Source organism: Spermophilus citellus (genome assembly GCF_964194105.1).
Source record: "Spermophilus citellus genome assembly, chromosome: 7".
Classification (NCBI taxonomy): domain Eukaryota; kingdom Metazoa; phylum Chordata; class Mammalia; order Rodentia; family Sciuridae; genus Spermophilus; species Spermophilus citellus.
The window spans coordinates 117,120,309-117,144,030 of record NC_138188.1 but is presented as its reverse complement, the minus strand read 5'-3'; the positions used below and the strand labels follow the sequence as shown (position 1 = coordinate 117,144,030).

The 23,722-nt window shown below is 35.4% G+C and overlaps 1 protein-coding gene across 1 annotated transcript; it reads left to right on the top strand.

Annotated features, from left to right (window-relative positions):
* Positions 1–2,205: 2,205 nt before the first annotated feature.
* CLDN16 (claudin 16) lies at positions 2,206–22,168 on the top strand (the record flags this gene model as incomplete). Its single annotated transcript, XM_081302431.1, has 5 exons — positions 2,206–2,319; positions 15,435–15,537; positions 18,829–18,993; positions 21,292–21,483; positions 22,035–22,168. 5 exons carry the CDS (start codon positions 2,206–2,208, stop codon positions 22,166–22,168), a joined length of 708 nt encoding a protein of 235 aa, XP_081158557.1.
* Positions 22,169–23,722: the final 1,554 nt, after the last annotated feature.

Here is a 23,722-nt window from a genome sequence, read left to right as displayed (position 1 = left end):
GTCTGAATTATAGAAAAGTCAAATATCTTTGGTGAAAGAATAGAATTAATAAAATCAACAAAGACTCTCATAGCACAACAGCATTATATATTAACCCACAAAGAGGAAAAGTAATGGTCATTTTAAAGGCCTATTCATCAGATCAAAAGGATATTCAAAACCCTCTCTGCTAGCTCTTTGGAAATACATACTATATTGTTAACTACAGCTACCCTGTGGTGCAATAGGATACTAGAACTTATTCCTACCATTTGTAACTTGTACTCATTATCTAAACTCTCCCTAATCCTCCTGTACATTTCCCTGTCCCTGGTAACCAACATTCTACTTCATACTTCTTCAAGGTCAACATCTTTTAGGTTCCATTAAAACATGTGAAGTGAGATCATGGGGTACTTGTCTTTCTGTGCCTGGTTTATTTCACTTAACACAATGGTCTCCAGTTTCATGTATTTGCTGCAAATGACAGGATGTTGTGATTCTATTGCAGACTAGTATGTCTTTGTGTACAAGTTTCACATCTTATCCATTCATCAGCTGACAGACATGTGCATTGTTTCCATTTCTTGGCTCTAGTGAGTAGAGACCTAATAGATAAGGGTGTGTGCCTACTGATTTAGTTTCCCCTGGATATATATACCCAGTACTGAGCTAACTGGAATATATAGGTCTATTTTTAGTTTTCTGAGGAACCTCATACTGTTTCCATAATGACTGTAATAATTTATAAATGAACACTTTAATCCAGACAGCTCTGAGAGTATAATCTTGCTCTGAAACTCTGTAGCAGAGAGCTTTGGGGATGCAATTTCTGTAAAATGAAGGGATTAACCTCTCTTCATAAGATGCTTATGAAGATTAAATGATATCATGTTTGTAAATCATTTAGAATAGCTTCACTAACATGTTTAAAAATTAAGGAAACAGTAAACCATTGAAAATACACCCCCCACACACATACACACATGCCTGCATAAGGATGCGGATTTATAATATGCTAGGGGTGGTATGGGAGGATTAAATGAACTCTAGATAGGGCAAAGGGGAAATGGGAAGGGAGTGGAAAGGAGGGATATAGGGGTAGGAAAAACGGTGGAATGCGATGGTCATCATTACCCTAAGTACATGTATGAAGACACGAAGGATGTGACTCTACTTTGTGTACAACTAGAGATATGAAAAATTGTGCTCTATATGTGTAATATGTATTGTAATGCATTCCGTTGTCATATATAACAAATTAAAAAAATAAATTTTATAAAACAAAAAAGAGCATATTTTATATTAAGCAAGCATTGTAAAAAATATCGCATTTTTTACTTGTTGCAAGTTGATTGTATTAAAAAAACTAATTTTATGTTTTATTTTACTTTTTGTTTTGTTTCTTCCCCATGTGTGTGTTTTTTTCCCTTTAATTTATAAAACATCTGGAAGTAACTCATATTGCACTCCATAAATACGCATAAATATTATGTGTCAATTGAAAATTTAAGTATTTTATATGCACATTTCCCCCCCCCCCCCAGTTTCTGATGCTAAAAGGTTGGGATCCTTTCTTTGCTTGCTACCCAGGTGCTAGAAATCCTTCCTGGGGCTTTTCTGCCCAACACTTTGGAATGCAAACTCCCTTGAGCAAGCACTTGTTTAGCATAATTTCACCTGGGTCCTGTCTAAGGGAGTTAGCGAATATTAAAGTAGTCGTAACAATAAAATAGCACTCGGTCAACTGTGAAGCCTTCTTTTAAGGGGGAGGAGACTAGCTCACTTTCCCTGAAGGTCCTGAGAAAGATCAATTTACAGGCTCCAGTATGGGGTGGGACCTGCCTCCTTTCCTCCATCTTGGTACTAACACATGCCTCTGGTGACCATCCTTTTGCATCAGAGCACAGTCTGGCCAGGAATGTTACCAGGGCTCCCTCTCTCCCCCATCCAAAATGTACACAGTCCTTTTTCTGACCTGGCTTGTGATTGGAGGCTGTTTGCTTCGGATTATAACCTCCAGGACCCCTCTGTCGGTTACAGCCTGTTTCTATTATTCTTAATGAAACTTAAGGCACCTGCAGTGGGGTGTGAAGAAAAGTAAGAGACCTGCATTTTCTCATCTACAGGTACCAGAAGCAGAAGGCCAATAGCAATCCAGCCACCTGAGTAGGCCCAAAGCTGGCATCTGCCCATGTGTCCCTTCCGGATAGACTATTCACCACCATGAAGGATCTTCTTCAGTATGTCGCCTGTTTCTTTGCCTTTTTCTCCACTGGATTTTTGATTGTGGCCACCTGGACAGACTGTTGGATGGTGAATGCTGATGACTCTCTGGAGGTAAGAAGTCTGCACCTTCTTTTTTGACCCGCATTGTAAATTTCCTCCCAGCCCCACTGCCATATGTAAACCTCAGTACACTTCCTAGGATTAATGATAGCAAAGATAGCCACCAGGGGCAGAATTATGACATTAAATCTTTACATTATTAGTTCATTTAATCCTCACACTAATTTTCAAGGTAGAAACAGCTGTCATCCCATTTTACAGGTGAAGTAACTTCATAACGCTATTTTTCATAAGGTGAAATTCAATAAAGTATAATTCCATCATTCCTGGAAGAGTCCTCCAGAAATTCACCTCTTCCATTGCTACACACACCAAACTGAACAATGTTCCAGTAACAGCCTTTTTGTTAGATTCGATGACAGCATTAAGGGAACTTGATAGATTTTCTAAAGTGGTGCTAATAATCTAAGACATCAAGTAGTCCAACTCAAGGCATATAAAACCTCCCCACTTGGTAGACAGTAGGAAAATGTCATTTTATTGAATTTCCAAGCTGAATAAAACATTCCAAAGGAAAGTTTTCCACAGGGACTTAGAAAATATCCTTTCTTAAATATGAGAACTGCCTGTTATGCAAGAGTTGAGGAAGTTCACATTTGAACATTTTATTTTTCTCACTGAAGAAGCTCAAAAAGAAGTACATTTGAAGTTCAAAAGTTTTTCTGTGGCCATAGGAATCTGAGAATTGTAGAACTGAGCAAAAGCCTAATCTTTGGCATCAGCAGCTATTCATTAGTAAGCTTTAGGAAAGTGTGGGTAAGAGAAATAAACCATGTATCAGGAACTCAAAGAATCTACAGCGACACAATTTGCCTTCTTATGTACATCCTGGAGGGAACAATTTATCCTAACAAATGCTGTACTGTCATTTCTGCAAAGTTTAGGAAAGATACTAAAGAGCACGTTGGTATGTTTTTTTTCTTCTAATATTATTTATTAGACTCTCAAGTTGGAGTCAGAAATGGAAAGTAATTATCTTTCTATTTTGGTGTGCATTATTTTTGCTGTTTATTTGTTCTTGCTTTTAATTTTCTTCTGACATCTACATGACATTTCAAAACCAGTGGAATAATAAATAACTCCTTAGTGCTAGAAAATTATATTTCTAAAATCGGTGATAGAATTGAACTACCATAAAGGATGTCTCCTTTAAAGTGAGTCCAGTGATATATTTTATCTGGCAGTGAATGAAAAATAAAAGCCTTTTAGAGACTGCTGGGGGAAAAGTGCAGATAAAACATTCTGCTGCCATTAGTTTGCCATTATCCAGACTGCCAATAGTAAGTGATCAACAGAGAAATATGCTGGACTTGAGCATACTTACAACTGCACTCTTACAAAATGATTTTAAAATACACAAAATCACATCCAAAGACATCGTGAAAGTATTTTCTGAAACAATTTGAAAGGCTTTCTGCTTAAGGTGACAGAGCTTCTAACTTTATTTATTAAGAAATAGAGTTTTAGGCAGGGTAAGAGTCAAGACTTGTCAGAGAAAGATTGGGAATCCTGGCTTTTAAAGGCCTTCTTCCTTTTATTTCAGTACATCCAACAGATTTACCATCTTCCTTGTATAAGAACACACCTAATTAAAATTAATAGAATAAGCAGTCCAGGTCATTCACCTCAAGTAAATCCTCACTAACATTGAGCAAGAGTTAGTGAGTATTTCATAGTTCTCTGTTATCATAAATGGAAGATTAAAGTCTTTATACGTAAGGAAGAACCCTATTTCAAGTGAGGCCCCCTTCTCTTTCAATGATCTCTTGTCAATATTTTTGAAGGGATAGGAATCTGTCATACTAACCATTTCTTCATTGGGCCAGGATACAGAATCATCATTTTACCCACAAATTTGGAAGTTCTGATTCTCACTGAGTCAATTATACCACTCTTTCTCCTTTATATATCACTGTGGTCCATCCAATAGCTCACTTTAAGCCACAAAAGTGAACACAATAAAAATTTTAAGGAAGAAAAGAAGAATACCTGTGAAAATGTGAGAAGTATTAGAGTCATAGCTTTCTTAATATTTTAGGATGATATAAGCATGAGAGTTAGAAAATGGGTTTTATGTTTCAATTCAACTTACAAATATAAAAAGCATATGTCATATGAAAGTTACTGGACTAATCCTACTAGGGAAGGCAAAGAAAAGGCAAGAATGGGGTCCTGCCTTCCTGCGGTGTACATTGAAGGTGGAAGAAAGGGACATGCAACTATAATAAAAAACATTGGTTAATTCATATTTTGAGAAAAAAATGAACAAAGCACTACTGGAATAGATATGATAGTGTGATTATTTCCTATTAGGGACACTGAAGCATGTCTCATCAAAGAGGAGGTTTTGAGCAAGGTCTCCCAAAGACGCAAAGGATTTCAAAAGGTAGCAATGGCAACAGGGGCCTTCTAGATGAGAGGACAATGTGGCAAAAATACAGAGTGAGGAAAAGCTCAAGGCTCGTTAGAGGATTAAGATGAGTAACATGAAGCAAGGGGCTGAAAGAGCTCAAATATTCTTTGGTCTTACTACAGTGTACCTGCCTTGAAGAGTGAAGTTCTTTGTATTAAATGTTAGAACAATTAAAAAAGCACCCAGGATTGTGCTGTGCACAGCCCTAAATCAGGGATCCAAGGCCCTAAGCTAAAATCCTGCTCTTACATCAAGGTTCAATTGTGTTTCTGGAAAGGCCATTGTGGTGAAGAGAACTTGGGCCTGAGATTTTTTTCAAGGCTGTGTTCATGTCCCATATTAACTGCCTTCTATTGTGATGAGCTCTTGTCTGCTGCTCCTGTCTGCAATTCACTGCTGCTCATATTCTTTAATTGTAAAATTAAACTCACATGTTCCTAGGGTTCTTTTTGGTCTTTGCTGTCTTTAACATCAGACTTCCTGACTCTGTCTGCAACCCCAGAAAGATGGCCGGTCACTGGACAAGTGGTTCCTGAAGTTCCCTAGACACTTCCATTAGGAACCTAATGGGAATATTCTCTGTTTTGCTCTTGCTCCACATACCCTTCCTCCAATCGTTTTTTTCTCCCTTTCTTCCATTTTTAATTTTTTTCCTTCCTCCCTTTTTTCTTTCCTTTCTTCTTCTTTCTTTAACCTCTTCCTCTTCTTTCCTTTACCCTTTCTCCTTCCCTCCACTTTCTGTTCCTCCTTCTCTTCCGTTTATTTCTCAGTTATCTTTTTATTCCTTTCTCCTTCACCTCTTAATCTCCCCTTTCTTGACCACCCTCTACAGTCTATCTTCTTTCATTCCAAAAATGCTCCTGAACTTTTGCCATTTACTGCAACAGGGACAAAATTATGGGGCTTCGAACATCCTTAGGTTACACCCAGTGTAGCAAAGGACAAAGACAGGTGAACTGATAGTTACAGTACGGTGTGGCAAGTCCTGCAATAATGAATAACCCTGAGTAGGCAGCTCGCTCAGTCTTGATATATCAGTGAATTCTGCTCAAAAGAAAAAAAAAAAAACATCTAAACTGGACTTGAAAACCAGGCAAAAGTGCCAGGAGAAGTAGAGGGTATTCCAGTCAAAACAAATGGTATGCACAGAGATCCAAATACAAAAGCTCTGTGTGTTTGTGATTGTACGTATTTCAGTATGATAAGAGTGAAAAATACAGGGTCTGGGTCATCAAGGGCTGTATGTGTCGTGTAAACTATAGATCTTATTCTACAGACAAGGGTGTTTCACTGTAAGCAAACGTGTAGGTGCCCTTTATAGAGATAAATCAAGCTTTTGTTTGTGAGTAATGATTGGAACCAATAAAGTGAAATATGAGGAGACTAGGAAAATTTTGCTGCGGATCAGTAGAAAAAACAATGATGGTCTGAACTATAATAGTGACAGGCACAAAAAGATATGTAAAGATATGAGAAACTCTAAGAAAGCTCATATTGGTGGGATTGAAAATTGACTGCATGTGGAAAAGAGGTGATAAAGAGAGAAGCTTCAATGTTGGATCCACCTTACCACTTTGGGACAATTGGAGGGGAGGTTGAGTCACTCACTTAGAGTATAAGTGGGGGAAAATTTGTTGCAATACCAAAAGCATCATGAGAAATATTCCTGGATCATGCCGGCTTTTTTCTGGTATAGTTTATCATATAACATCTGGAGACAGGAACACATTTTTTTGTGTGTGTATGTGTGTGCAATTATTTTCCACACTTTTTATTGGTGTATTATAGTTGTACGTATTCATTGGATTTGTTACATATTTGTACAAAAACAAAATATGACAATGTCATTTGCCCAATATCACTCTCTAGCATTCCCCTGCTCTCTCCCTACCTTCAATCCCTTGGTCCTATTTATGTACTGATCTCCCTGTTTTAAGGAGATCTACCTCCACTTTTGTTTTCCTTTTTCCACTCTAAGCTTCTGAATACAAGAGAAAACATACAACCCTTAACCTTCTGAACTTGACTTATTTCCATTAACATAATGATCTCTAGTTCCATCCATTTTCCTACAAAAGCCATAATTTCATTATTCTTTATAGCTGAATAAAACTTCATTGTTATATATACTACATTTTCTTTATCTATACATCTGTTGATGGACACCTGGGCTGGAGGAAGACAGTTCTCTACAGTGGGTAAGAATGCAGGGTTAGGCTTGACACTAGAGGGGACTGAGGTTAAATCCCACCTCAGTGGGATTTTTACTGTGTGATTTTTAAATTGCAGCAAACTAGATTTCCTCTTCTGCAAAGGGAAAATGATAATACACATCATAAATTGCTCATGAAGATTAAGTAAGCTTGTGTATCTAAAGCATTTATCACATTACCAGGAAACTATAATCAGCCAATACATGTTGGCTGTATTATGATTGATTTGTGGTTCATTGTTTTGTTTTTGTTCTGGAGGAGGAGATGACATTTTGTATAATATTCACTGAACAGAGAGAGATGAGATTTAAGTACTAGTCCTATTTCCCTATTGATCTTGTGAAGAAATCTTGTGTATTTCTCTGGGCTGTTGTTTGCTTCTCTTATCTTTGGCTGTTTCTTCATTATCTAACCAGGGTAATATTATAGATCATGGAGTCCGATAGCAAAGATTGTCTATCAAATATTCACATTTAACAAAGGAAATAAAGAGTTGTTGTTAACATTTAGCCATATTACAAGGTATGTAATTATTAATTATTTACACTGAAATAAAAAATACTTCTATCACATTTTTCCTGGTTTCACCATTATCAGAAAGAAAAAAGTGTTTGTACAAGATGATTCCCTTTTTAATTTTTTTGCTAATTATTTTCTATGAAACTGTTATACACCAAACACTGCTATGATTAAAATTTTATTACTTCAAAAGAAGGTTGATCACATTGGAATTTATTTTACCCTCATAATCAGATTCTCTTCTGGGATTTCTATTTGTATTAATGATGTTATAATTCTTTCAGACATGAATTACATATTAAAATTATTATACAAAGTATGTGCTCTGATTATATACATACTAGTTTTACTTTTCAATTGATTTCAAACTTATCCAGCAGATGTTAGAGACACAAATATTCTCTAACTCAGCTCATGATTTTCTCAGCACCTCGTACTAATGTCCATCTTATAGAAGCTCATGGTGCATTTGCACCTATGAATTACTGGAACAATTGACACTTGGCATATTGTTGAAAAAATGAATAAATGAATAAAATATAATATGAGATGATCTTTGAAAATCTCACATTAAATCCTAATGTAGAGAAACAGCCATTTAAAAAAAAAAGAAGAGCAAGATCTTATATCTTGCTCCAATCTAATTTTCCAAATACATATGTATTTGGCTCATCTTTTTAATAAGATAGGAATAAAAATCTAATCCCCTGAGATGTCTAATAAGGTTGGTAAAAAGTGTATTTCATCTAGATAATAATGTTCTTCTACTTGATGATTTTAAGAGAGAAAGAACTTTAAAAAGGAAGGGAAATTAATATTCTGAGTTCATTTACTCAATATAAACCATGATCTCTGTAATTCGGAAGTTATTATTGCAAGTTGTGAGGCCATACTAAGCATTTTAATGTATATAACTTAAATAAATAAATAAAATTTAAGTATTCAGATAGATAGTCCATATATGTAAATCAGGTTATACAACCTCAAAGACCATAAAAATTATATTTTGCAAATTAAGTTTCAATTATATATTTTTTATTGTTTATGCCTTTAGCCATCATTTCGCAAAAACAAGCAGAACTAAAGCAAACAGACTCTTACAAATGAACACATGACTTTCTTTCATATTTTATAAATATAAGGCAATATCTACCATGATTATTTTAGTCTTCATCCCTCAGCCTTATTAAGTCTTCTTGAGTTATTTTGCACCATGTAGTATAGTAAAAACTATAAAATAAAATGCAAAAGTAAAACATTTCAGAATCCTGGCTTAAAAATTCAAGCATATTTTATATTAAAATTGAAGACATTTCCATTTTCAGTGGTAAAACATCTTATTTAGGCAAATATTACTAAAGCTTTTCATCTTTTTTTTTAAAAGAGAGAGTGAGAGAGGAGAGAGAGAGAGAGAGAGAGAGAGAATTTTTTAATATTTATTTTTTAGTTCTCGGTGGACACAACATCTTTGTTTGTATGTGGTGCTGAGGATCGAACCCGGGCCGCACGCATGCCAGGCGAGCGCTCTACCGCTTGAGCCACATCCCCAGCCCCACTAAAGCTTTTCATCTTAATAAATATAACTAAGTAAGTATTGAATGTAGGTCAGTTACATCTTCAATGTTAAAATATATTAGTAAAAGAAAAGTAAATTTGTATAAAAATTACAAGTACCACTAGTCATAGGCAAAGTAGTTTTTAAAATAATATATCTTAATGGCTTGTTACAATTGTTTTTTGTATATTATTTATGTCTATACATGTATAACTTAATGCATTTTGATGAAAAAAAATTTTTGATAGTGATCAACCAAAAATAAATATTCACTGCCTATTTTTTATAATTATATATACATATGTGTATGCATAAACTCTTTTTTTTTTTAAAGAGAGAGTGAGAGAGGGGAGAGAGAGAGAGAGAATTTTTAATATTTATTTTTTTTTTAGTTCTCGGCGGACACAACATCTTTGTTGGTATGTGGTGCTGAGGATCGAACCCGGGTCGCACGCACGCCAGGCGAGTGCGCTACCGCTTGAGCCACATCCCCAGCCCGCATAAACTCTTCTATGTAACTACAGAAGAGATTTGTATGTAACTACAGAAGAGTGTCTAATTCTGAAAAGTATATAAAAAGACAAAGCAGACAAAATGTTGTGTTGCTGTTTATAGTGCAGGAATGATAAGAAAAGAAAAACTGAAAAAATAGAATAGAAAAGCTGTTTTTATTTAAATTTAAATAATATTTTAAACTGATATGCAAAAGCATAAAATTGTACATATTTATGGAGCATCATATGATGTTTGGATATATGTATATATGTGTGATGATTAGATCAGCCTGAACATATCTATCCCAAACATTTATCAGTTCTTTGTGGTGATTCAAAATCTTTTATTCTGGAAATTTGAAGTATATAGTCCATTATTGTTATCTATAGTCACCCCTGGGTGCAATAGCATGCCAGAATGTCTTGCTGCTAAGCACCTCTAACTTATACCTGCTGATGAACTTTACTCATCCCTTCCTCACATCTGCTTCTCCCGACCTCTGGTATTCACCATTCTACTCTCAACTTCTGTGGAGTTAACTTTTTAGATTCCACACATGAGTGAAAAAAGAAAAGAGAACTTGTCTCTTGAAATCACGAAGCACTTGTCTTTCTATGCCTGGCATATTGCACTTAACATAATGATCTCCAGTTCCACAGGACAACAAAGTCTTAATAGGAGACTATTACAGAGTTCAGAATAGGATATCCCAAATTAAAGAATTAATTTATGGCATTATAACTCAACTGGGAAGAGTCATCATGAACATGATTTCCTAAATGCATCCTGTTCATCCCTAGTTCTTAGTAAACTCTTTCTAGAGCCAGCAGATCAGATAGGGCCCAAGAACATTAAATCAGTGTAAACTCTCCTAAGTAATTGTTATTTTGGCTCCTAGATTTAGTTTTCTAGTTTATTTAGTAAAGTTAAAAGGACATATGAAGGAGAAATTATGCATACAGTGACCATTTTCTACAAAGTTCACATGAAAGTTAAGATGTATATGTGTGAATTAGAAAAATATTGACAGCTTTGTTTCTTCAACAAACATCTTTTAAGAACCTATTATGTATCATGAAGCAGGCCTAGGATCCTTGAAGCAAGGAGCCATGTTTGTCTTAGTTGTTGCTGTATCCCATATACTTGGCATGTTGACTGTGACATAACAAGTGAATATAATTTGGAAAATAGAGCTGCACAAAATGTACTTACAAAAAATAATGCAATATTGAAAGTGTTCTATAAATATGGAGAAATTACTATGGAAACCCAGGGTTTAGTTTAATTATTTATTTTTAATGAAATCTATTTTTAAGCAAATAGATTAATTCCAGTGAAAGAGGGCATGGAAGGCCTTTTGGAAGAAGGGGTGTCTTTGAATTGGGACTGAAATTTTAGGTAGAAGTGTGACAGTTCATTATTAGTGTACAGCATCTGGGGAAAATTCAATTGCCTTGAGGAACGAGGTAGCCAACATATATGAGTGAGGCAGACTGCGTAGGAATTGTGGGAGCCCCCAGAAGACAAGACCCACCTACTTGGGAACAACTACTCTATCCACTCTTGCTAATTATTACTTTGTGCAACTGAATACTTCAGGACACCATCACAACCAAGTTTTCAAAAGAAGCTGGAAACCTGGAGTGTTCTGTAAAAGCTCTCCTTTTAACCATCTGCAAGCAATTAAGAACACTTTCAATATTACATTGTTTTTTGTATGTGCATTTAGTGCAGCTCTATTTTCCAAAATTTTCACTGAATGTTTGTTATGTGCCAGCATGTCAAGTACATGGGATACAGCAACAACTAAGACAAACTTGGCTCTTTGCTTCAAGGATCCTACAGGGCCTCCTTCTCAGTATATAATAGGTTCTTAACAGATGTTTGTTGAAGAAACAAAGCTGTCAATATTTTTCTAACTCACACATATACATCTTAACTTTCATTTAATTTATATTGGCTTCATATTTGTGTCTTTGACTTCACTGTCATTCCTGTCCTTATTTAGAAGATAATCCACTTCTCACTCACTTTCAGGAGTGATGGCAGATATTCATTGAAATAGCATACAAACTCTTTAAGCGTTGTTTTCTTTTTCTTTTCTTATTTTATTTTATTTTCTGGTAATGAAGCTTGAACCCAGGGGTGCTTAACCACTGAGCCACATCCCCAGCCCTTTTATTTATTTATTTGTTTGTTTGTTTATTTATTTATTTATTTATATTTTGAGACAGGGTTTCACTAAATTGCTTAGGGTCTCACTAAGTTGCTCAGGCTGGCTTTGGGATCCTCCTGCCTTTTCCTCCCAAATCCCTGGGATTACAAGCATTCACCATCATACCTGGATTTTAGCATTGTTTTCTATGTTATTTATACATTGAAACTTCATCTAATAAGGAGATAGCTCAAGTTTGAAATACTGTATTTTGAATGATGCTGTGAGATAAAATGACTACTCGAGATTTTGCATTTTTTTTGCTCTTTTCAGAAATATCAGCTATAATAATATAAGTATCAGAGTATTTTTTTAAAAAAAATTGTCTTAAAACTTGCAAGAACTTAACATTTGCTTCCTTTTTAAAAAATTCCTAATAAGCCATTTTATAACAGAAGGTTGGGTTAGACAAAGACTATGTATTGCAATGAAGAGGACTTTCCCAAATATGATAAATAACACAAAATCTTTTAACCTTGTGTTTTGAGCACAAAGGCACCTTTAAGGGTGTCTCCAGTAAGTGCTATATTAACACAGAAGTTTAGTTAATTACAGCCACTATTCTCACGTACCTTAACTGAGTGTGAATACCAAGCAATTTAATAGTGTGCCCCTGAGCATTAATACCTAATGAAATTGGATTCCATGTTTCCTCTAATGAGCTCATTGCTTTTCTAAATATGGTCATTGCAGGTAAATGATCAATAGCCTTGAAACTGACACCACTACTGGATTATTTTGGCAAGGCAGAAAGAGTCTTCTTAAATAAAATAAGAATTTGTGCATATACATGTCAGACCATTTTCTAAATAATATCATATATAACAGGAATGACCATATGTATCAGTAATATTTTGGTGAATGACTTAGTAGAAAAATGTGGACAATCATCTGATTATAGAGCAGTGGCTTCATATCCACATGATATATCATAAGTTTGGAAACTGGATCCTGTGTGTTTATTAACTGAGAGATTTCAGGGAAAGTAGGCTATGCATAGATCTGATTTCTTTTTAAATTTTTTTCGTAGTTGTACACAATAACTTTATTTTATTTTATTTATTTATTTTTATGTGGTGCTGAGGATCGAACCCAGGGACTTGCATGTGTGAGGTGAGCGCTCTACCACTGAGCCATAACCCCATCCCCCTAGATCTGATTTCTTTTATGGTGTAAGAGTTCAGTACATACCAAGTCTACTGTATTAGTGTCCTCATGCTGCTGTAACAAATGACCATCAACTGATATATTAATTAAAAAAAAAAAAACTCTTTCTCTCACACTTCCAGAGACCAGAAGTTTGGAATAAGTGTTGGGAATACTACAGTATCTCTGAAGCTTCCCCAGGAGAATTTGCTCCCCTTTCCTCCAGCTTCTAGCGGCTGTTGGCATTCCTTGGGCTTGTGGTTGGATATCGCCAAACTGTGTCTGTGGTCACAATGACTCTTTCTCTTCTGTCTCTGTCTCTCCTTTATGTGTATTTTATAAGGATTCTTGTCAGTAGTTTAGAAACTATCTGCATGATCTCCTCACCTCAAAATCCTCAATTACATCTGCATATACCCTTTTTCCAAATAGTCATATTCATAGGTTCTAGGGATTAGGATGTGGACATGTCTTTTTGAGGATCACCATTCTCCCATCCTATTCACCTCTCTCACTTTCATTATTGTTTGTAAGGCTGAGCACAACCACTATGTAAGTCATTTCGAGGTCTGAGTGCTTTACTGCTATTTTACTTTATTTAATAAATAATTTCCATTGTGTATGTATTTACAGATTTTGAATACTTACAACCACCATCTCATTATCTGCCTTATACAGATAAGGAAATTGAAATTCAAAAAAAGTAAGATCATGCCCATGGTTATAACAGTTATTAAAAATGTCTTTTTATATTTAAGGTTTGTGCATATGTAAATTTAGATGTTCACATCTTCTTTAGAAATCAACGTGTTAGATTTCACAAGATGGATTTTCTGCATCAGATTTTTTGGACTCTGTGTTTCTCCCTGTCAGATAACCTTCCATAAAATCGTGAACATTACTTCCAGATTTAACCTTAGAAACAGCAAGCCAAAGTGAGGTTTTGAAGAATAACAGCTGTGGGCATGAGATTCAAGTTAGAGCTTATTCCATCCAAAGCTATCTTCCAGTATCCAATTCTGGAATACTTTATCCTGAAACAGATTTGGGGTTTCTTTTTTTAAATGAGCCTTAAATACAGCATGGTGCTTAAGAACACACACACATACGGCTATATGTAAGTCCTCTCATCCTTCATTTATGGACTATTCTTGTGTCTCCAGTCCTTATTTATAAAATGGGTGTTAATAGTGTCTCCTGAGGTCCTTAAAGGAATACATGAATCAATACTGTGCTTAAATAATAACTGTTGCAAAGTATACGACAATGCATAACCATTATTATCAATTCTAAGTATTTTTTAAGTAAAGCAATACTAGCGGTACCACATTCAAAATTGTGATGGAGTTGTGAGCTGGATAGTTTTATTTGGCCCCAAACAGAATTTCAAAGCAGAACTTGAGCTGAGAGTTTCCTGGTTCATGGGATTCTTAATATTTGATTCCCTTTTGTAAAGCAAAATGTTTTTATGCCCCTTTCCTTTTATGTTTTTATTTCCCTTTAAATTGGTGTGGTCCCAATTTAACATCCCTTCCTTTACACTTCTTCCCCACCTTATTCTGCTGTTTATTCTTTCTTGGGGAAAATTTTAAGTTTTAATTTTCCAAGATAATTCTTAAACTTTAGTATTCCCAGGTTTCCGAAGTAATGTGATTTCATAAATGAGTCTGAAGACACAATCATATTAGCTCCACGCCATAAGCATGAGCTTTGCCAAGAATACCTGAAACTATCTTCTGTTGGCATGTTTACAGTTATAAAATGTCTACTGTGACTTAGAGCTTATGGATTAAGGATGGGAAAATTCAGAGCACTGGTACCCTTTAGCTCTAAGTGGACTTGTGTCATTGGCACATCATTTCCAACTAAAAATGGTTTACTGCTGTCAAATGGGATGAACTTAATGCTCAGTTTGTTTATATACACATCGCAGCTCAAATATTTATAATATGCCAGTAGAACAGGGAGGAAAATGACTTGGAGCTTTCAGTCATTTATTTGTGTCTTTTTATCTATTGGCTTTCTTTGCTAATTTTAAATTTATGAACCTCATAAAATTATAACACCTTTTTTTATGAAACTCACTGTTCATTTCATAATGAAGAAAAATTAATGTTTGTTTCTCATAGACTCCAGACATAAACAGTTATCATCTATGATTGTATAGATTTTTTTTTTTATTAGCAAATGTCAGCACAGGGAAGTGGGATGTATTTTCTCCATGTGAAGCCATGACTCAGTGATGGAACTAGCCATAGATACTTGAATACATTTAGTTCTGATTTTGTCCCCCTGAGCCATGACTTATTTCTTCACACCACCTCAATCAGGAAGTGGTTTAATTTCCTGGTTCAGAAAGCTTTTCACTGTCAGCACTTAAGAGAAGATATTCCAAAATGCCTTGTTTGCTGTAAATGAAATTCTGATCACGTTCACGACCGACCGCAGTGCCTTGCTCTCAGACACAACACCAGGGGGGTCTCTTTCTCTGATGAAGTGAAAGTGAAGGGTGTCTGCCTCATTTCATAAGGTGTCTTCTCCAATATCCAGGTGAGCACAAAGTGCCGAGGCCTCTGGTGGGAGTGTGTCACAAATGCCTTTGACGGGATTCGCACCTGTGATGAGTATGACTCCATATATGCAGAGCACCCCTGTACGTAAGCCTTGATGCCCTGCTTGCCAACAGAGGAATGCCATGGGAAATGGGACTCCCATATCCACTGCCTGTTTTGATTTCTGTAGTACTAGGTTAAAGTCCTGTCTAGTTAGAGATGTTTCTATTAGAAATACTTTTATTTCTGAAATGGGTATTGAAACACATTTTAGTACATTTTGTCTTTTCCCATATATTTGTAAATTCCTTGAGTGTAAAATATCATCTCTGCTATTACAGTGCCTCATATCCAGTAGGCTTGCAGTAAATGCTTTTTTAATTGAAATTAGTCTTTTTGTACTGTGCTTTTATGATTAGAATTGACAAGTTAGATGAATAACATTTCAGAAATGTCTTTTCAGCGAGGACATTTTTTTTCAAATAGGAAGTTTGCATTTATTTTAATCAGATTTGCTAAGACAGAAGTGGAGATAGAGAGGCAGAGACAGGAGGAGGTAGATAGTCTAAGGCAGACACACAGAATGTAGGGATCAGAGGATAAAAAATCAACACCAGTGGCACATTACTGGCAGCACATGAGAGCCAGTGTCTTCAACTTCTTTACTTTCAGCTTTAAATCCTAGTTGGGTATTAGCAAGGCCCATGTTACTATAAATAAGGAGATCTCTTAAATTATAAAATCTTATTGTTGATTCTTTCAATCCTTCTTTATTATTTAAGACATTGAGCTGTGCCAAGAAATACCAGTTCTGTTATTAAAGCAAAGTGGTTTTAGTCCCATTCAAAGCAAATGGTGGGGGATGGCGCCACATGGCAACTTCTTTTCTTAAGATGAATGAGAAGTCGAGTCTTGGAATGTGACATTTCCCCTGGACAGCTGTTTCAGTCCAAGGAAAAGCACTTAGAGCTCTTTACCTGCTATTTAGGAGTTACGTCCCTGAAACATTTTTAACATAATGCAGAATGTTAAAACACTTTTACTAATTTTTTGTTTAAAAGTCTTTTTAATTCTTTCCATTTTCCCCTCCCCTATAAAGAAGCATGATTTGGCGAATGGGAATGGAAAGTCATGTTGGGCACTCAGTACATAGCCAGAGCTGAGAGGAAAAACAAACGATTAAACAGTTCAAAAATTGAAGAACTATTATGTACATTTATTCAAGAGAAAAAAAAAATTACTGTAAGCCCACTATACAGAGAAAACCTCTGCTTACAAATATGTTCCTCTTAAATATTTTGATTATTCCATCTCACATGTTTCCTTTTGCTCTTATTATTTTCAAATAATAAAGACCCAGACTACTTTTGAATTTTATGAAAAAAAAATAAGGATATACAGGTCCAGTCCTTTAAAAAATTTCTTTCATATGTTTAAAGACAACAAGGATGAAAATCTATTCTAGAAGAATAACATATCAAAACCCTGTACATTAGGATGTTTCCTATAAGGAAGTAAAATTTCATTTTTAGTTTTGCTATTTTTATACAACCACAGTTAGAAAACTTTCCATTGCCTTCCTACTGTGTCTGACCCTAGGTGTTTCGCAGAGCTCCTATTGATAAAGATAATTTGAGATGCTTCTCCATGCACAAATTGACATTTTAGCTCCATTCTGATAGCTGAGTCCCACATGATACCAAAAACATTCTTCATCTGCTTGCATGAGTAATTTGCTTGCAGGGCTGCCCTTCTGGAACCAAGCTGACCATGTAACCAATGGGCTATCCCGTTGGCAGGAGTCTTGGAGCTCCAAGGAGACCCTACATGTAGGGAAAAGGGTGGGAAGAAGAAACCAGAGCCCATGAGGGTCTGCATGAGTGCAGACCACCCCATCCCAATGGTGCTGCTGGCCCCAGGTAGTCCCAGGCTCAAAAGTGGAATGAGACAATGTCAAAGGAGGCCCTCAAAATACTCTTTGGCCTGGAACACTGAATGAGAGACCACTTGTACATGCCATTTGAAATAAATAGACTATGCTGAAACAAAGAAAAGAAAAAGAAAAAGAAAGAAAGAAAGAAAAAGAAAAAACCTGATGTCATTTATTTAGTTTTATATTTTTCTTTTCCCTCAATTTCTAGAAAAATGAGCCTCAGATTTGGAATATTTAATTTTTTTGAAATAATGCCAACTTTTGAGATATTACAAATTAAATTCTAAAAACAAATGTATATTCATACATATTAATGAGATAAGCATATATAGTATGTTCTCCTACAAATAAGGTAGAGGAGGATTTTATGTTTTGACTTCTTTTCTCAGATACAGAGATATTTTCTCATTTTAAATAAGGAAAAAAAAATGGCTGCATTTCTTGCAAGCAACACATAACTAAATGTGCTCTAACTTTACCTCATCATTGAGAAGAAAATATTTAAAAGACAAGGATACCTCAGATCACTATGAAAATAAAATATAATTACTGTGAAAGGAATAAATTTTGTTACCCTTGTGTATCCACTAACATGGTTGTAATTCCAACTTCATGTAATTAACTCTCCCTTTGTGATATAACTTCCTTGCTGTTAATGTAGCATAACTGTCATTCTGAACTTATGAGTCTTTTCCAAAAGGTGACAGCAGCTGCTCTGCTTCTATTTACCTGAGCCTTTCCTTCCTGTTCTACATTCTTATTCCCTGTAGCTTTAAAATATGCTCATTTGACAGTGCAGAACTAAAGGGTTAATGTGGAGTTTTGGCCAAGAAGGGACATGATTTGAAGGGCTGAAAGAGAACATGATCTGGCTTCCAGAGATGGTCTTCTATTTAATAGCAGAAATGAATTCTGCTTTCTAAAGGTCTTCTCAGGGTTCCCACCAGTCTGAATTGTCAACAGGAGTCTTAAAATATTTTATCTTGTATTCATGTGCAAAATTCTAACAATTATTTTAAATATTTCAAGAAAATGTCAAAAACTATGGAGATCATTTATTAATTTATTCATCGAGTATTTATTGGGTGACTGCCACAGAGAAAATATTCTACCTTCAATTTAGCATTCAGCTATAACACTCCAGAGCAGGAAGCGAAAAGAAAAACATTTTCTTAGTCCCCACTATCTACCAGGATGCAATCTGCTAAAATGCCAACAAAACTAAGTAATAAAACTTTATAATGGCAATAAGTTCAGACTCTTTTTGAATTTTATGAAAAAATTAAGGGTATTCATAGCCAAGTTTATACAAATGTCAAATCTGAATTCTATCATTGGGTTTGTACCAATGTATATGGTTGTCTGGCTTTTTTATGTTGTTGTTGTTGTTTTTAATGTACCTCTGTGAGTTAACATGTCTCTTCCTCTGACTGCTGTAACCATGTGCCCTGTCATACAGTGAAGCTGGTGGTCACTCGAGCATTGATGATTACTGCAGACATCCTAGCTGGATTTGGATTTGTCACCCTGCTCCTTGGTCTTGACTGTGTGAAATTCCTCCCTGATGAGCCATATGTTAAAATGCGCATCTGCTTTGTTGCTGGAACAACATTACTAATAGCAGGTACTGGATGGGATTAGCAACAGGGGTAGAGATACTCACCCAAGGACAGCACTCCTTTCCTGTTCTGGAGCGGTTCATTTTAGGGTCATACGTTGCTTGCTTTACTAGATTGAAGGAATAGCAAGCATTCCTACCAGCCCTGCTTCCTACCTTTGGAATCACATAGTTAATCTTCTGTTATTATTCCAAGATAAGGCATGCCAAAGTTTCCCAACTAATTTTTAGCCAGTTAAAAAGATATATAATGCTTTATTTCTTAAAAATAATTTATTTTGTAATTATTCCTAAAGTTAGATCCTAAAGTTAAGTTCCAAGCTGTCACCTTCTACTTATGCCTCACCAATTTTTTAATGAATTGTGCCAAGTCCTATGTTACATGTTCTTCATATGCCAACCCATTTGATCATAAACAAACAGATTGTATTATTAGCTTACTTAACAAGCATATGAAGAAATGGAGTTCTGAAAGCTAATGAATCAAATGTAAATAATAAACAAGAAGTCAATAAGTACTTTTAAAGCAGTGTGTTTGGGGCTGGGGATGTGGCTCAAGCGGTAGTGCACTCGCCTGGCATGCGCAGGGCGCTGGGTTTGATCCTCAGCACCACATAAAAATAAAATAAAGATGTTGTGTCCACCAAAAAATAAAAAAAATAAATATTAATAAAATTATCTTTCTCTCTCTCTTTAAAAAAAAACCAGTGTGTTTAATGGCATAGCAAAATTGATATTTCAATCAGATCTATGCTCAAATTCAAAGTGTAGTACTCTATCATGACATAATGTAGTTTTTTGGTCTTCATGCAAGTTGGGAAGAGATATATTATTGAAGAAATCAAAGTACTGGAAGACTGTAAACCAGAAGGGCATTTTAAATGGTAGCAGCAAAAATTTAGCAAGCAGTTATGTGAGAACCTGAGCAGGTAGTGTGAAGTAGTAAATGGATAGGGAATTTGGAACTAAAGAGACCTGAGATATATCTTCATGTCATGTCATTTCCATATCTGCAAAACAGGGTAAAGCTGGGATAGTGATATCTACCCTGAATTGCTATCGTGAATTTTCAGCCAGGCACAGTGGCAGGTGACTTTAATCCCAGATATTTAGGACATCACAGCAGGAGGCAGGAGGATTGCACATTCAAGCCTGAGCAACAGCTGGCCTTGAGTTTGTGCTCCTCTTGTCTCAGCCTCCCTAGTGTCTGGAATTACAGTTGTGCCTCACCATGCATGGCAAAACTAAATTTTAAAAAAATAAATGAGTCGGTGGAAAAAAATCCAGTAGGAATTACTGAAGTAATGACTAAAGTAAATGCCCAGGTATGACTAAATCTTTGAAACCACTATTCAAAATGACAATGCTATACACACATATTTTTAGAAGTCTATTATCTGTTTTGAAGTTTGAAAAAGATATTTCCAAATTAACATAGAGGTAACAATATTATAGAAAAAGTGTGGTTGTTTGTACCTCTTTTTGTTAGGTTATAAAAAATATTCACGATTTGATCCTTCTTAAATTATTTGCATTAATCATCTAGAAGAATTAAACAAAAATGGTGATTTAAACTAACATATAAGTCTTCTCAGGGGCAAAATGGAAAGATTTAGAAATTCTAGAAGCACCCTTTTACAGTGAAAAAAGGGTGTTTCTCAGCTTAATACCTTTCTTTCTTGCACCTAGGCCTCAACATATAACTTACACACCTTTAAAGGAAGGGAAACCTGGAAGGCTTCATTTCAAACCTGACAATTGTCAGAGAGGCTAAATGGTGGGAATTCAATTTTACTTAAAGGAAGTAATGTTTGTTTATTCTTATATGGTATGGAGGTGGTAGATAAGAATTTACTTAAAAATAAAGACAATTTTTACTTTGGATTTTTTTTGACCCCAACACATTACAATGACTATAATTACAATATAAATGACTTCATATACAGTTGGCATTGCCAGGTGCAGTGGCGCATTCCTGTAATCCTATCAGTTCAGGAGGCTGAGGCAGGAGGATCGCGAGTTCAAAGCCAGCCTCAGCAAAGAAAGCAAACCGCTGAGCAACTCAGTGAGACCATGTCTCTAAATAAAATACAAAATAGGACTGGGGATGTGGTTCAGTGGCTAAGTATTCCTGAGTTTAATCCCTAGTACCACTCTCCCCCAAAAAATATTAAACACAGTTGGCATTTGGTGCTGACTATGTAGCTGGTATGGCTTCAGTCATGGGTTAGGGAAGAAAGAGAACACTCTTAATGACATACTTGCAACATGCTCCATATTATTTTACAATTCTCTTTCATTCAGGTGCTCCAGGAATCATTGGCTCTGTGTGGTATGCTGTTGATGTTTATGTGGAACGTTCTTCTCTGATTTTGCACAATATATTCCTTGGTATCCAATATAAATTTGGTTGGTCCTGTTGGCTTGGAATGGCTGGGTCTCTGGGATGCTTTTTAGCTGGAGCTGTCCTCACCTGCTGCCTATACCTCTTTAAAGGTAAATAAAATAGCACACTTCCTTGCCTCCACTATTATCCTTCCAACCCCAGAGAAATACATCTCATTTACTTATAATGGTACTTATTTACACTCTTACCAAAAATTCCATGTGTTCAATGACAATTGACTTGCAATACATAAGCTTTATTGCTCAAACACAAAAATATAGAGTATATGTTCTTCAATACTAAAGTGAACTGAGAGGCGGCAAAATAATTGTTAAAGAAATTGATGTGGTACATTTGGTTTCTAAAAAACACAGTATTCAAACAGAAAATTCCTTTCATCATCAGAAAAAAAAGTAAATTCCTCAGCTTAATTTTAAATTTAAAAATAACTTTCAGGATGAAAATGTGATATTTTCCCCTCGGATTTTTCCTAGGATTCCTAGATGATTCCTACTAAGAAGTATGATTCTTGTTCCTTTGGGGGTGAGGAGTGGGGGTGGGGGCAGGGGGTGGTAGGAACAACCATAAAATGACATCATTTTTTCTTTTTCCAAAGTTTACCGAATCACACTTACTGTTTTATTTCTGCATTTTCAAACAGATGTTGGGCCTGAGAGAAACTATCCTTATTCCATGAGGAAACCCTATTCAACGGCAGGTGTTTCCTTGGCCAAGTCTTATGGGGCCCCTCGGACAGAGACTGCCAAAATGTATGCTGTGGACACAAGAGTGTAAAGTGCCACATTATCAGTCTGTTTGTGTTATATAATTAATTAATCAATACGTTCAAATTAATAAAATAGAGGCTCAATCCTGGGACAGTTATTTACACTTCATATTCAACTAAATTAATGGCTAGCTTAATCAAACCATTACTTCTGTTTCTCTTTCTACTGTCCCCATACACTTTCCCTGTGTTTTAAGATAAGGTTGCTAGAATGTGGAGATGTTTGTTCCTGATTTCTATATTGCTACTAGACATGACCACATGGTGATAATAAAACATAAAGCAATCTTTAAAAGTGGTTGAGATTCTAATCTTTGGAACTTCTGACAAACTTTGTCTTTCGGGTCACTTTTTGTGTTCTCAAGGAGGACTGCGTTACTTGATAACTTTAAGGAATTTTTTTTCTGAATTTAGGCTTGTATTTCAAAGTTTAACATTGCTTTGACTTAGCTAAAATAGAAAGAAGCATCATCTGATATACCAGCCACCAGTGGGAGTTAAAGATAAGAAGTTCCTCCATCACATTCTCAATGTCAAAGGCATGTACTAAATTAATACGGGAGTCAGGAGTGAATTTCTGCCTCATTAACAATGTAAGAAACCCATGTATTACTTTAACAGTACAAACTTTGCCTATATAATGCCATTATTAGGTAGTAATAGTTATAGCTCCAGGGAGTTTGCTCAGATACTAATGGAAATATATATATGGTGCTGCTCTCAGATACTAATGGAAATATATAAAGTTCCTCCTCTTTACTAAAAAAAAATCAATTTTCTTATAAAATAAGTGGGGTTTTGGAGAAAACAGGATCATATATACACTTTAAAATATCAATGTGTGTGTGTGTGTGTGTGTGTGTGTGTGTGTGTGTGTGTGTCTGTGTTGCTGGGACTTGAACCCAGAGCCCTGTGCATGCTAGTAAAGTATTCTATCAACTGAGCTATATCCCTAACCCCTCAGCAACTAAATATATTTCTTAAATAAACTACATTGGAATTTACCAATTCAAAATGCCCACCACCAACAATTTCTTAATCCCAGAAGCAAAATATCCAATAGATGACAAAATCAAATAAAATATATATTGACTGAAATAAATGGAAGTTCCTCCTCTTTACTAAAAAAAATCAATTTTCTTATAAAAAAAGTGGGGTTTTGGAGAAAACAGGATCATATATACACTTTAAAATATCAATGGTGATTGCTAATGGCATTTAATTCATATTTATAATGTAATCATGTTGGGTTTTCAAATTGAACAGTTTGTTAAAAGTTTAGAAAACTTCATCTCAACTTTTTGATTCCTTGCAACACAAATGAAAAAGATTAATACCCTTGCAGTATCTTAGTATCAACAGAACTAGAAATTGGTTCTTTGGAAAAATTGAAATTAACTTGTGAATTTCTGAAGATCCCAAAAGAAATATTTCAAATTTAGAAAGCTAAGAATTACGTAAAACTTGAGATGATAGATTCCAAGTGAATGTATTAATGTTATTAAAAATGTTGTTTATGACTCCATTCAGTGTCTTTTTAACATTATCCTCTGAAACAATTC